We start from the raw sequence: 13291 nt of genomic DNA, 5'->3' as shown, positions 1-13291 counted from the left end.
ATTTTAAAAAAAATTTGTGCACTTGTCGTGGCTCCACCCTTGCAGCCAATGATCCTTTCCCCAGTCTAGCTGGCAGGCAAGCACTTTCCCTATATCATCCTGACTTCACTGTGCATGTACCCATCTCCCCCATTGTTCTATCTCTTCCTCAGGTAATCTGGAGGGAATGAACTGGTGGTTTCTGGGGAGCATGAAGCTATCGCTTCCTAGTGAAGCTGCCCAGATAACCATGCTTATAATGCCTGGCCTCCCCTTAGCTCTTTTCCTATCCTATCTAATAAAAGAGTAATATGCAGATTGACCATCACTCCAACACACAAGATGGCTGCCCCCATGTGGTCAAAGATTCTGGCCCCATGTGGACAGAAGATGGCCACCACAAGATGGCCAACAGAGAAGGGAAGTTGGGGGGACCAGGCCTGCAAGGAAGGGCAGTTGTGGGTGGTCAGGCCAGCAGGGGGGGCAGTTAAAGGTGTCTAGGCCAGTAGAGGAGGGAAGTTGGGGGTGATCAGTCCTGTAGGGAAGGACAGTTGGGGGGGACCTGACCTGCAGGGAGGACAGTTAGGGGTGACCAGGCCTGCAGGGGAGGGCAGTTAGGGGCAAACAGGCTGGCAGGGGAGCAGTTAGACATCAATCAGGAAGGCAGGGGAATGATTAGGGGGTGATCAGGCTAGCAGGCAGAAAAGATTAGAGGCAATCAGGAAGTCAGGCATGCAACCAGTTATGAGCAAGCAGTCCTGTATTGTGAAAGGGATCCCAGATTGAAAGACATGCAGGTTAGGCTGAGGGACACCTCCCTCCCTGTGCACAAATTTTGTGCACTGGGCCTCTAGTTATTAATATTCACAAACTAGCTAATTGCAACAATAACAGTTACACCTCCTTGGCTTTGGGTCTAGTTTCAATGAGTGGCATGATTCATGCTCCCCACTAGGATAAGGTTAAAGCTATTCCAAGCTGTGATCACATCCTTGCTTAGCTTTCCAATCAGGCAATCCTGTTTCCCTCTCTACTTCTCCATCTGATAGAATTATCACAATACATCATTTATTTAAGGAACTTTATCTCAGGTTCTGCTTCTAGAGAACTTAACATTTAGTCCTAGCAAGAAGGCCCTAAGAGTAGGGTTTGTGTGTTGGATTACTGTCTTGCCAGAGGGTAACAGGAAGAATGTTGATAGTTTCTGTAATAGTGTCATTGATAAAACTTTTATCTGTAAGAAATTGGATGATATAGAGGGGAAGAGCTATGCCATCTGGTACAGGCATTTATAATACTAACTGTAAGAAAGACTTAAATGTAAGACTGGAAATAAAAAGACAAAATTTTTAAGACTCCATAGACAGCAAAATAGCAGACATATGTCATAGCAATATCTTTACAGACACAGCTCCTAGGGCAATGAAGACTAAGGAGGAAATAAACAAATGGGACTACATCAAAATAAAAAGCTTCTGCGGAACAAAAGAAACCATCAACAAAACAACGAGAAAGCCCACTGCGTGGGAGAACATATTTGCCAACGATATTTCAGATAAGGGTTTAATCTTCAAAATTTACAGAGAACTTGTACAACTTAACAAAAGGAAGATAAACGATCCAATCAAAAAATGGGCAAAGGATCTAAATAGATACTTTTCAAAAGAGGACATAAAAGGTATAGAGACATATGAAAATATGCTCAAAGTCACTAATCACCCAAGAGATGCAAATCAAAACAACAATGTGGTATCATCTCACATTTGTCAGAATGGCTATCATCAACAAATCAACAAACAAGTGCTGACAAGGATGTGGAGAAAAAGGAACCCTCCTGCACTGTTGGTGGGAATGCAGACTGGTGCAGCCACTGTGGAAGACAGTATGGAGTTTCCTCAAAAAGTTAAAAATGTAACTCCCATTTGACCCAGTAATCCCACTTTTAGAAATATATCCCAAGAACCCAGAAACACCAATTTGAAAGGATATATGCACCGCTATGTTCATAGCAGCACAAATTAAAATAGCTAAGATTTGGAAACAGCCTAAGTGCCCAACAGCATATGAGTGAATAAAAAAACTATGATACATCTACACAATGGAATACTATACCCCTATTAAAAAGAAGGAATGCTTGCCATTTGCAATAGTATGGATGGAACTGGAGAGCATTATGCTAAGCAAAATAAGCCAGTTGGAGGAAGATAAATATCACATATCACTCATATATGGGATATAATGATCGACATAATTTGATGAACAAGAATAGATCCAGAGACAAATGATAGAAGAAGGGGGGCTAGAGAGCAACCAAAGAACTTGTATTAGCATAACCAATGGACACAGACACTGGGGTAGTGGGGGCTTTCCAGGGTGTAATGGCTGGGGGGGATATCAGTTGAGGAAAAAGAAGACATGCAAAACTTTAGACAATAAAAAATAAAGTTTAATTTAAAAAATAATTATAAGAAGTGTGTATTTTTGTATGGCCAGTGTTGCTCAGTGGTTGAGCATTGAACCACAAACCAGTAGGTCATAGTTTGATTACCTGTCAGGTGCATGCCCAAGTTGCAGACTGGATTCCCAGAAGGGGGTGTGCAGGAGGAAGCCAATTGATGATTCTCTCTCACCATTGATATTTCTACATCTTTATCTTCCTTTCTTTTCTTCTTAAATCAATGAAAATATTAAAAAGAAAAGAACTGTGGATTTTGGTGCCTAAGTGAGATGAATGTATTGAAAAGAATACATGATAGGCTTAAATCCATTAGTCTCCACCTAAAACAAAGAGATCCTCATACATGCAGTTGGAAGGCAATAGTTCTAGGCCTAAAATAAGCCCTAATTTTAAGAATGATAGAACTTCACAGAAGACTGAATTTTAAGCCCAATTGGGCCTCTATTCCAGTCAGAGCCCTGATATAGGAGTGAAGCCCTGAAGCTCAGAATGGAGATTTCTAAGAAGTTGTATATGAGAGCTCCAAACTGCACTCACATGCAAAAGAGTCCCCTGCCCTTTGTTGTAAGACAGACCCCTACACAGCCTCCCTTCTTGCTTGAATAGAGAATATGCAGAGTCCTCACAGCATGACCCAATAGGCAAGACCTAGGTGGGACAGATAGGCAAGGAGAAGGCTTCTATTCCTTTTTAAAAAAATTAGATTTATTAGGGTAACATTGGTTAACATGAACACATAGGTTTCAGGTGTGGGTTTTTATGTTACAAATCTTTATTTTGTACCATGTCCCGGCCACCCAAAGTCAAATCTTCTGTCACTATATATTAGGACCCCCTTCCCCTCCCACCCTCTTCCCTCTGGCAACCACTACATTGCAGTTTGTGTTCATAAGTTTCAGTTTTATATCCCACATATGAGCTAAATCATACGGTTCTTAGCTTTTGCTGACTAACTTATTTCATTTAACATAATATTTTCAAGGTCCATCCATGTTGTTGCAAATGGCACAATTTCATTTTTTCTTATGGCTGAGTAGTATTCCATTGTGTATATGTACCATATTTTCTTTATGCAGTCCTCTATCACAGGACATTTTGGTTGTTTCCATGTCTTGGCTACCATGAATAATGCTGCAATGAACATAGGTATGTATATAACTTTGTGAATACAAGATTTTGAGGTTTTTCAGGTATACCCAAGAAAGGGATTGCTTGATCATATGGTAGCTCTATTTTCAATTTTTTGAGGAATCTCAAGTCTACATTCCCACCAGCAGTGATTGAGGGTTCCTTTCCCCCCATCACCTCTCCAACATTTATTTTGCTTGTCTTACTGATAATGGCCACTCTAACAGGTGTGAGGTGGTAGCTCATTATAGTTTTGATTAATGTTTCCCAACTATTCTTCTAAATTCTTAACAAACTTTATCAAAGTACATCTCCTCAAAGAGAGCCTGGCTTCCCTGGCTGCTCAAGGGTCAATATCATGATGAAAAATGCCTCTACTGGTGCACACCACAGGAAGAAGTCATCTGCTAAAAGAAAACCGGTTGCTGCTAGGGAAGGTGAGGAGGCTGGTGGGCCAAGAAAAATATGACTGATCTACAGAACCTATCCAGAGGACCCCCAGAGGTGGGCCCAGAAGCCTAACAGGAAGGATGGGGCAGTCTCAGGCCAGTCAGAGGGGCCAAAGAGCCTGGGGATCCCTTAATCGAAATGTGGTCCTGTTTTCCTGTGCTACAGAGATAAAGGCTGAGTTGGTCATTATGCTAGTAGGTAGGGTTTCCATCCCACTCCACTAGATGGCCTAGGGCATGGAAAGCCACTAAGCCTGTCATTTCCTCAGTCCCATTTACCTGAACTCAGATACCAGCTGCTTCTTATGATGCTAAAGAGCTTAGCGGTAGTCTTACCCGGGACAGTGTGACCTGGAGCTCCCGAGGCCCAAGGGCTCTTGGTAACCACCCCTCAGCCTGAACCTCCCAGAGTGATTTCTTTGGGCATCAGCACATGCCCTGCTCTGCTTTGCTGGAGAGAAGTGCCTTCTGTCTGGGAGGAGGGGCCAGGGATTCTCCTGTTCTCTCTGTGTAAACTGGGTGGGTAGACATCTCTGTGAGGACAATATTCAAAGAACAGCTGGCTGAGGCTTCTGGATCATGAGCAAAGGCAGCCCACTGCGGAGGGAAGTCCATCTCAGAAGCAGGCAGTACAAGGTAATTCTTGTGTTATTATCACCCAGCTGGGTAAGCAGCCATAAGCTTGCATGAGATGGTCAAAATTTGGTAAGAAAGTCCAGTTTCTTCCTGGTCGCCTGAGCCAGGGAAGAAGCCAAAAGTCCCCAGGCTTTTTGGGGAGGGAAATTTCAGAAAGAAGAAATTTCAGAAAGAAGAACCACAAATTCTGTGTACAATTCCCCCCACCTTTACTGCCCCAAGTTTCCTTTACCTGAGTTCCAAACCAACTGACAGGCAAAAAGTGAGAGAGAGATGGGGTTAAAAATATCAGCTTTCTTACCAGCCAGCCTGGCTCAGTAGTAGAGCATCCACCAAGGAACCAGGAGATCCCTAGTTTGGTTCCTAGTCAGGGCACTGCCTGGGTTGCAGACTCCATCCACAGTAGGAGCCATGCAGGAGACAGCCGATCAATGATTCTCTCTCATCATTGATTGTTTCTATCTCTCTCCCTCTCCCTTCCTCTCTGAAATCAATAAAAATATATTTTTACAAAAATCAGCTTTCTTCCTGTTAAAAGCTGGATCAGAGGTCATGGTTTAGATGGGGGCTAAAATAAAATTCCTAAGTCTGGATCCCAGAACAGGGCTTAGCCTCAAGTCCCAGGCTGCTCTATATATGTAGCCCACACATATAGCCCACATCCCCAGGCTGCTGTCCCTTGTACTGGAGCTCAGAGAGCACAGAGCGCTGGCCCCTCCAGCAGGATCTGCTCAGGGACACCTGCCAAGGAGCAGACTCACCTTCACAGAACTCCCAGCTTCAGAGTCTCCCCAGGAAGAAGGGAGGGCAGGGGGGCCAGGAGTCCTGCTGACTGATGGGCCACCTCCCAGAAGGAAACATTGGTGTGGGGCCTGAGTGCTCCCACTTGGGTGCCCCTCCTCTCCATTTCTGCATCTGCAGAGGTGCCAGGTCTTCATCCTTTGGGCCAGTGGCTGCTGATGCTGTTACCTCCGCTTCCTCCTGCCCCTGAATTCTTAGGTCTGGGACTCTCTCCCTCCTCTCAAGGACAAACCCTGTCCCCATAGGGGTCTCCCAGGCTGGAGACTCAGCCCACTAATGACATCTGAATAAAAGCTGCTCGTAGTGAAGCTAAGTAAGCCCATCTCCCTGGCATATTCTCCATCCCCTGTCCTTCCTCAGTCACTGCCTCTCCTGCTCTTCCTGTTTCCAGGCCCCTAGCTCAGGTACTTCCTGACAACAGAAATGGTCTCTGTTGTCAGTGTCCCTGTTACCCTGGACAATGTCCCAGGCCCTCCCTTCTTCCTTCCATATCAAACCAGCAGATTGTCAGGGTTTCAACCTGCTTCTGAAGATGGCCTCATCTCATTCCTAACTGGGTAAGTCTGACATTGTTTTCTTGACAAAAATCTTTGATTTATCCACAGAGACCTCCAGTTCCCACAGAAACCACTGCTGTTCATGGAGTGGGGTGCTGCCTAGCTCTCTCTGGCCCTAGGAACATGTCCTTCCCTTGGCCAAGGCAGCCCCAGTTTGGGGTGTCCACAGAGGCTGGGCCCTGTGGATTTCCTGGCCACCTGACTGCTATCAGCCCCCAATTCATGTGGTGATCTTGGTGACTCTAAACTGGCATATTTATGCCAATACCCAGCATGGTGGTGGCCTAGTCAGCCTACTTCCCATGGACAGAGGAGAGAGAGGGTAGACAAGAAAAAGCTGGTGTGGTCTGTGTGAGACCTTTTCTGGGCCCCAAGCACCATGAGAGCAGAAGCACATGACTGCTGTGTGTTATAGCTGGATGAAGTCAGACTCAGAGATCAAATATGAAATCCATCCCTCTACAATGTATAGTCTACATAATGTCTGCTTCTCCAGCCCATGTCCAAACACTGGGACCCATTCAGTTGGCTGCAGACTCTCCAAAGGCCTTGGTGAAAATTTGTAGTTTTTGTCTTTTCCCACAGCCATCTCCTCAAGGGCAAGGGGCAACCTGGAGTTCACCACCCATCCTATCTAATAAAAGAGTAATATGCAAATTGCTGTCACTCCAACACACAATATGGCCACCCCCATATGGTCAAAAATGACTGCCCCTATGTGGACACAAGATGACCTGCAGGGGAGGGCATTTGGGCCAATCAGGCCTGCATGGAAGGGTAGCTTGGGGGCAATCAGGCCAACAGGGGAGGGCAGTTAGGAGTGACAGGGCAAGCAGGGCAGTTGGGGGCAATCAGGCCAGCAGTGGAGCAGTTAGGCATTGATCAGGTTGCAGGGAAGTGGTTAAGAGGTGATCAGGCTGGCAGGCAGGCAAGCGGTTGGGAGCCAGAGTCCTGGATTGTGACAGGGCAGTCGGACATCCCTCAAGGGGTCCCAGATTGGAGATGGTGCAGGCTGGGCTGGGGGACAACCCCTTCCCTTTGCACAAATTTCATGCACTGGGCCTCGAGTTTTAAATGTTATAATGAACATAAGGGTGTATATATATTTTTGAGTTAGTGTTTTCATTTTTTGGAAAACAAAAACACCAAAAAATTAAAACAAAAACAAGTGTGTTGCTGCATCATATGGTAGTTTTATTTTTTATTTTTAAAGGAAATGCCATTGTGTTTTTCATAGGGTCTGCATCACTTTTTATTTCCACTACAGTGAACAATGATTCTGTTTTCTTCAGATCCCCATCTATATTTTTTGTTTGTTTGTTTGATTTTTGTCTGTCTGATAATAGCCATTCTAACAGGTATTTCTTTTAGAATGTTTTTAGTAGCAGCCTGGAGTTCAGAACATGCAATTTATGCCACTTCACCTGTAGCTCAGGCACCCTATAATAGTATTACTGCTTTCCATCCCTTATGACATTGCTGTCATTGTTGCATTTATCTATGTGCTATAATCATCACCTTTTTCAATCAGAGACATCTGGGCTCTCTGTCTGCTGCTGAACTGCCATCTTGGATTTCTCTTTAATGTCTCCAAGGTTGGATTCATTGCCTTCTTATTTTCATGTCTTTCTCATTTTAGTTTGCTTTTCTGTTTTTCTGCAATCCATCCTATTGTAGTTTCCTAAGAGTGAAAGTGTACTGCACAATATTCTACATGAAATAAATAAACAAACAAACTAGAATCATACTAGATGACAGAGAAATTTTGCAAGGTATTAATAAATAAAAATTGATGCAGAAAAGCAGTGTATGATGCAGAGAAAGTAATGCAATATTATAATGTAATATAATGAAAAAATCTTGCAAGATATGGGTAGATTACAGTTTTAGGTAAAGGGAATTATATGCTTAGGGGAATTTAGGGATGCAGATATACAAGGTTATTAAAATGGATTATGCAAGAGTGTTGAGACAGTGAGTGGATGAAACAAGCAAAATATAAAAATAAAATAGTGATTTCATAAAACTTTAAGAACACAAATTTTCATTTTTAAAAGTTGTATATCTGTATTAGCAAGTACGTAAAGAAAATAAATAAATGTTTAGGAAAAATATCCAAAATGGATGTTTGTAAAGTAAAATTTCTTATTCTTACATGTCTGATTCACTCTAAGGATTGAAAGTCTGGCTCTACAGTTACTGTTATTGAACAGATGTCTCAAGCTATTCTTGAGATCATTTTCCCTTAGGTGATCAGGCTTTTAATTGTTCTAGAAGCTTTTAAATTCTTCTCTTTGTTCTTTAGTGTTGTCATTTTAAAAATGATGTACCTTAGCTTGCTTTTGTTAAAATACATTTTTCTAAGTACCCAGTTGTGCTTTTTCAAAGTCATCTCATTTTACTCTGTGGTGTCACCCCTTAAAGAATTCTCTTGATATATTCCTCCTCTGCCTTTTCCTTGCACAGTTTTTTTTTTTTTAAGTCCAATTAGGCCGATATTATAACACCTAAGTGAATCCTAACCCTCTTATATTTTCTCTCAAATTTATTACTTTCCCCCTTTTAACCGGCTTAATTAATTTTCTAGAAAATCTCCTGTACTTTATTTTACAAACATTTTAGTAAATATCCAAAAATTAACAAATATCTAACCACTATCTCTTTCTTTCTCTGTATACCTTTTTTTTTTTTTTTTTTTTTTTGCAATTGTGGGTACAATATGTATTCTCAAATCTCTCTAAATATATTAGTTTCTAAAAGTGTTCTCTTATTTTCAACAATATCCTTGTCTGTCCTGGGGTAACCCTTTTAATATTATCCCTTCTTTTATTTATTGATAAATATTCTAAAATTACTGTTGAACTGTAGTTGTACTTACTTAAGAGAAGACTCTAAAGATCAATAAGTATCGAGGGAATATTAAAGAAAAAGATGAAAAACCATATGAGTAGCTCAATAGTTGCAATTTATAGTATTCAATATCTATCATAAAACTCTCAATGAACTACAAATAAACAGAATTTCCCTTTAAAAAATGTACAGCAAATATCATTATGATACTGAATGCTTTTTCTCTGAGATTGGAAACAAGACAAGATTTGATGTTTGCTTCTTTGAGAGAAATGAAAAGACGTACATGGAAAGAGGGTAGAACTTCCCCCTGTATCTTAAATGAAATAGGGCAAGAACCCTTATTTACAGCCGGATGAAGTTTGGCTCATGGGAACAAATATGGAAATCATTGCTAGACTCTAGAGTCTAGAGAATGTTGCTTCTCCAGTCCTGTTTCTGAACATTGAGACCTAAAGCATCAGGTCTCTGTACCTTCTTAGAAAGTTGCAGCAGCTGAGGACAGAAGTATTCACAGGCTTTTTTCATGTTTTTGACAAGCCAGGGGACTCCTGGGGGCTGGTCCTGCTCCTCCCCTGGGATCCTGCTCTCCTGGTCTCCAGGTCCCTCCTGTCCCTCCTTGTCCTCCACTCCTGTGGCCACATGTCCTGAAGGCTGAGAGAAAACACACTCCCTCCCTCCCCCGGCCCCCACCCCACCGCAGCCCTGGAGCTGCAAGCTGCAAGAGGAGGCAAACAGTATCTGAAAACACTCAAAAAGTTGTTTTCACTTTTCATTTCCTCATTTGGGTGGAGCCCTGGTGGGGGGGTGGTGTTCACTCACTTCCTGCTCAGGGTTTGGCAGCCCCAGTGGACCCAGGCTGGGGAGACTGGAAGGATCAGAGGTCCAGGCAGACCCCAAGGCAGGACGATGGCCAGTGGGGGCAGCGACCTCAGCACCAGGTCAGTTTCTGTCTCCCTTCCTTTAACTTTCTGTCTGGCTGTGCTGCTGCTTTAGTGTGTATTATTAGACACTTGTCTAAACCTTGATCTCATCCTACTTTACAAGGACACTGATGTGCAATGAAATGAAATGTAATGAAGTGAAGGAATTAGATTTTTAAACTGCAGAGGGACAGCTGCTGGTGTGAGTGCAGCTGCCACAACCCACAGGACTCTTATTTTAAAGCTACTGCTCAGCTGTGGGCCATCTGGACTCAGCTATCGTTTTTGATGCTTTGAGGCAGTGATTTATTATTTTCTTATGACCTTTGAATCCTCTCATTTCCCTCAGCCTCCTATGGCCACCTTAAGATGGCCAGTAGGGGAGGGCAGTTAGAGACAACCTGGCTAGCAAGGGAGGGCAGTTGGGGGCGACCAGGCCCACAGGGGAGGGCAGCTGATGTTAGGGGCAATCAGGCAGGCAGGCAGGCAGGCAAGCAGTAAGGAGCCAGTAGTCTTAGATTGCGAAAGGGTTGCCCGACTGCCGGTTTTGGCTGACTAATACATTATCTCAAGCATATAAATATGTATATTATCATATACAGTGCATGTAAATTGTGGTAATGGTAGGCATCACTGTTTTTTATATGAATGGCCTCATAATTTCAATGGTTACTTTTGTATTTGTCATTTTGGGAGATTTTATATTGGGTCAGCTTCCATCAATTTTATGTAATTTTTCTAAAAATTGCTGCTAGGTATTCCCAATTTTTCTTTTCAATTAACTTGTGGATATAACAAATACTCTTTCTGCTTTTGTTTATTTTTTTAAAATAAATCTTTACTGTTGAAAGTATTACATATGTTCCTTTTTTCTACCATTGCCCTCTCCCACCCATCCCCCAAGCCCTCACCACCCTACTGTTTGTGACTATGGGTTATTCATATATGCATATGAGTTCAGGGGTTGATCTCCTGGGACCAACTGCCCTGTCTTCCTTCTAAAATTTGATATTCTGTTTGATGTTTCTATGTCTCTAGGTTTATTTGTGTTCATTAATTTATCAGGGGTCTTCAAACTTTTTAAAGTGGGGGCCAGATCACGGTCCCCCCGGAGGGCCGGACTATATGAACTACTAATTCCTACTGTAACACCTCGGCTGCGCTCACTGCCCAAAAAACCTGGCGGGCCGGATCAGACTCCTCTGCGGGCCGCATGTGGCCCGCGGGCCGTAGTTTGAAGACCCCTGATTTATGTCATTCATTAGATTACACAATGAAATACCACTGAACAATAAGAGGAAAAAATTTCTATTCACCCAACAACATAAATGATGAGCAAAAGAACTCAGACATATAAGCATACATGATATATTATTCCATTTATGAAATCTGTCATAGGCAACAGGAAAGTATGATAATAAAAAGAAGAGCAATGTTTACAACGGATAGGTTGCTTGGCTCGAGGTGGTCAGGATACAAGTTAAGGGATGAAGGGGACATCTCCCCATTCTTCATTTTTCAAATGGCACATCAATGTTTAGCACCACGTCTCCCTTTCAATCTTCACCACCTTCAAGATCCCACAGGGCAAACTGGTTGCCTTTACTTTCAGTAACAATTATTCTCCTCTGACCGTGTTTTGTTGAAATCTCTCATTTACACATTGCCCCCTGCCATTCTATTTGTCACTGTGAAGTGTATTTTTTTTTAAATTATCATTTTAGTGGCATTTTAATAAGATAAAAATACAAATGGTTTCTCTCGTGTCTTTAAATAAGAAACTCGTTTTTATAGAATTTGACAAAATAATGTGACATTATTATTCCCTGATGCTGGAAAGAGCCAATAATTTTCTTCTAGTTCCCAAAAGGAAGCTTATGAGTCTTCATGATTTAGGAATACAAAATGCCTATTAAAACATTATTATTAGCCCAGCTGACATGGCTCAGTAGTTGTGCGTCCATTTATGAATCAGAAGGTCAAGGTTCAATTCCTGGTCAGGGCACATGCCTGGGTTTCAGGCTCAATCCCCAGTAAGGGGAGGAGGCAGCCAATTAATAATTCTCACTCATCATTGATGTTTCTGTTTCTCTCTCCCTCGCCATTCCTCTTTGAAATCAATAAAAATATATTTAAAAAACAAAACATTATTATCAAAGAAATAAAATATTCAACTAAGAAGCAGAATTACAGACTCAGGTTTACAATTACTTTCACAGGAAACAGCAGCCACTTCTGAAATTAAGATGTCTAAAAAGATTCATTTTATACAACAACTAGAAACCTAGTGCATGACATTCATGCACTCAGAGAAGGGATGGTCCTCTCAGCCCAGTCTGTGCCCTTTAGCATTATGGGAGCCCTTGGGGGATGCCGGACTTAAGACTTAGGCAGGAGCAGGCCTAAGCCATCAGTTGGACATCCTTAGCACTGCTGCAGAAGTGGGAGAGGCTCCAGCTACCACTGCCAGCAGTGAGCCAGGCTTATGGCTGAGTGGCACTCTCCCTGTGGGAGTGCTCTGATCACCAGGGGGAAGCTCCCTGGTGGTCAGTGCACATAATAGCAACTGGTCATTCCACCATTCAGTGTATTTGCATATTACCTTTTTATTATATAGGATAGCACAGACAGATACATATTAACATAAAGCAGAAGTTATAGGAAAAATTATTGATATTCTTATGAAATTTCAGTTTATGCCTCGTCATATAATTATTAAACCATATCTAATCATTTATGGACTAGTTTAAAAATTCAGGATGTTATTTCTCTTAACTGATGTATGTCAGGGAGGGAACACCATGTTTTTATCTTTTTGAGATTATTTTCTCTTAGTTGTTAATTAAGATACATTTTTAAGCTTACATTCTGTTTTTATACCATTGTTTCTTATTCCTCTGTGGATAACCTGTTTAGTCCATCTCACTTTTGTACAAATTAAAACATTTTGATAAAACTTTGCAGTATGTTTGTTACAAAATAACTTTACAATGGCTTTGATCATGACATGCTTGTATTCTTTCTAATCTACCATGCTTGATTTTATGATAGTTTTATCTATTGCTTCCATTCTATTTGTTCTAATCTTTATTCAGGACCACTTATTTTAATTATTTTTGTTCTTCAAAGCCTATCTATCCTTTATATATATAATGTTACAGCATATCAAAACCTTGATGGCCATTTTCTCATTGTATCCCTTTTCCCTAGGATGTCTGCAGAAGATGGGAACATAGAAAACAAATGTACCAATGACCTTGCACTCACATATTTCAAAAGATATAAGGTGGATATTTCAGACGCAATAAAAACAACATTTCCTTTCCTTGAACTTCTCCGTGACCGTGATTTCATAACTGAAGAAATGTATGAAGTAAGTGAGGTTTATTATGTTACAATCTGATAAAACAACCCTAAACTAAGTTATACTTTGATATCCTGGAATTAAACATCAGAGCATAACTGGGCAACTGAGGAGTCACCTATGAGTGGAAACCTTCCCAAGTACTG

At 41.7% G+C, this 13291-nt stretch overlaps 1 protein-coding gene across 15 annotated transcripts in view; it reads left to right on the top strand.

Moving 5' to 3' along the window:
* The first annotated feature begins 9676 nt into the window (after positions 1 to 9676).
* LOC311626405 (uncharacterized protein) overlaps positions 9677 to 13291 on the top strand; it is a 54729-nt gene continuing 51114 nt past the window's right edge. For all 15 annotated transcript variants that reach the window (XR_014795678.1, XM_084891679.1, XM_084891676.1 and 12 more), the window contains exons 1-2: positions 9677 to 9799; positions 12992 to 13154. Coding sequence is in view for 14 of the 15 variants with exons in the window: in XM_084891679.1 (XP_084747805.1) it covers positions 9768 to 9799; positions 12992 to 13154 (195 nt within the window). In the remaining variant the exon portion in view is untranslated. The remainder of the gene's footprint in view (positions 9800 to 12991; positions 13155 to 13291) is intronic.

Source organism: Pipistrellus hanaki (assembly GCF_964339955.1).
Source record: "Pipistrellus hanaki genome assembly, chromosome: 8".
NCBI lineage: Eukaryota > Metazoa > Chordata > Mammalia > Chiroptera > Vespertilionidae > Pipistrellus > Pipistrellus hanaki.
Note: the sequence above shows the minus strand (reverse complement) of the source record. Positions and strands in the feature narration are given on the sequence as shown.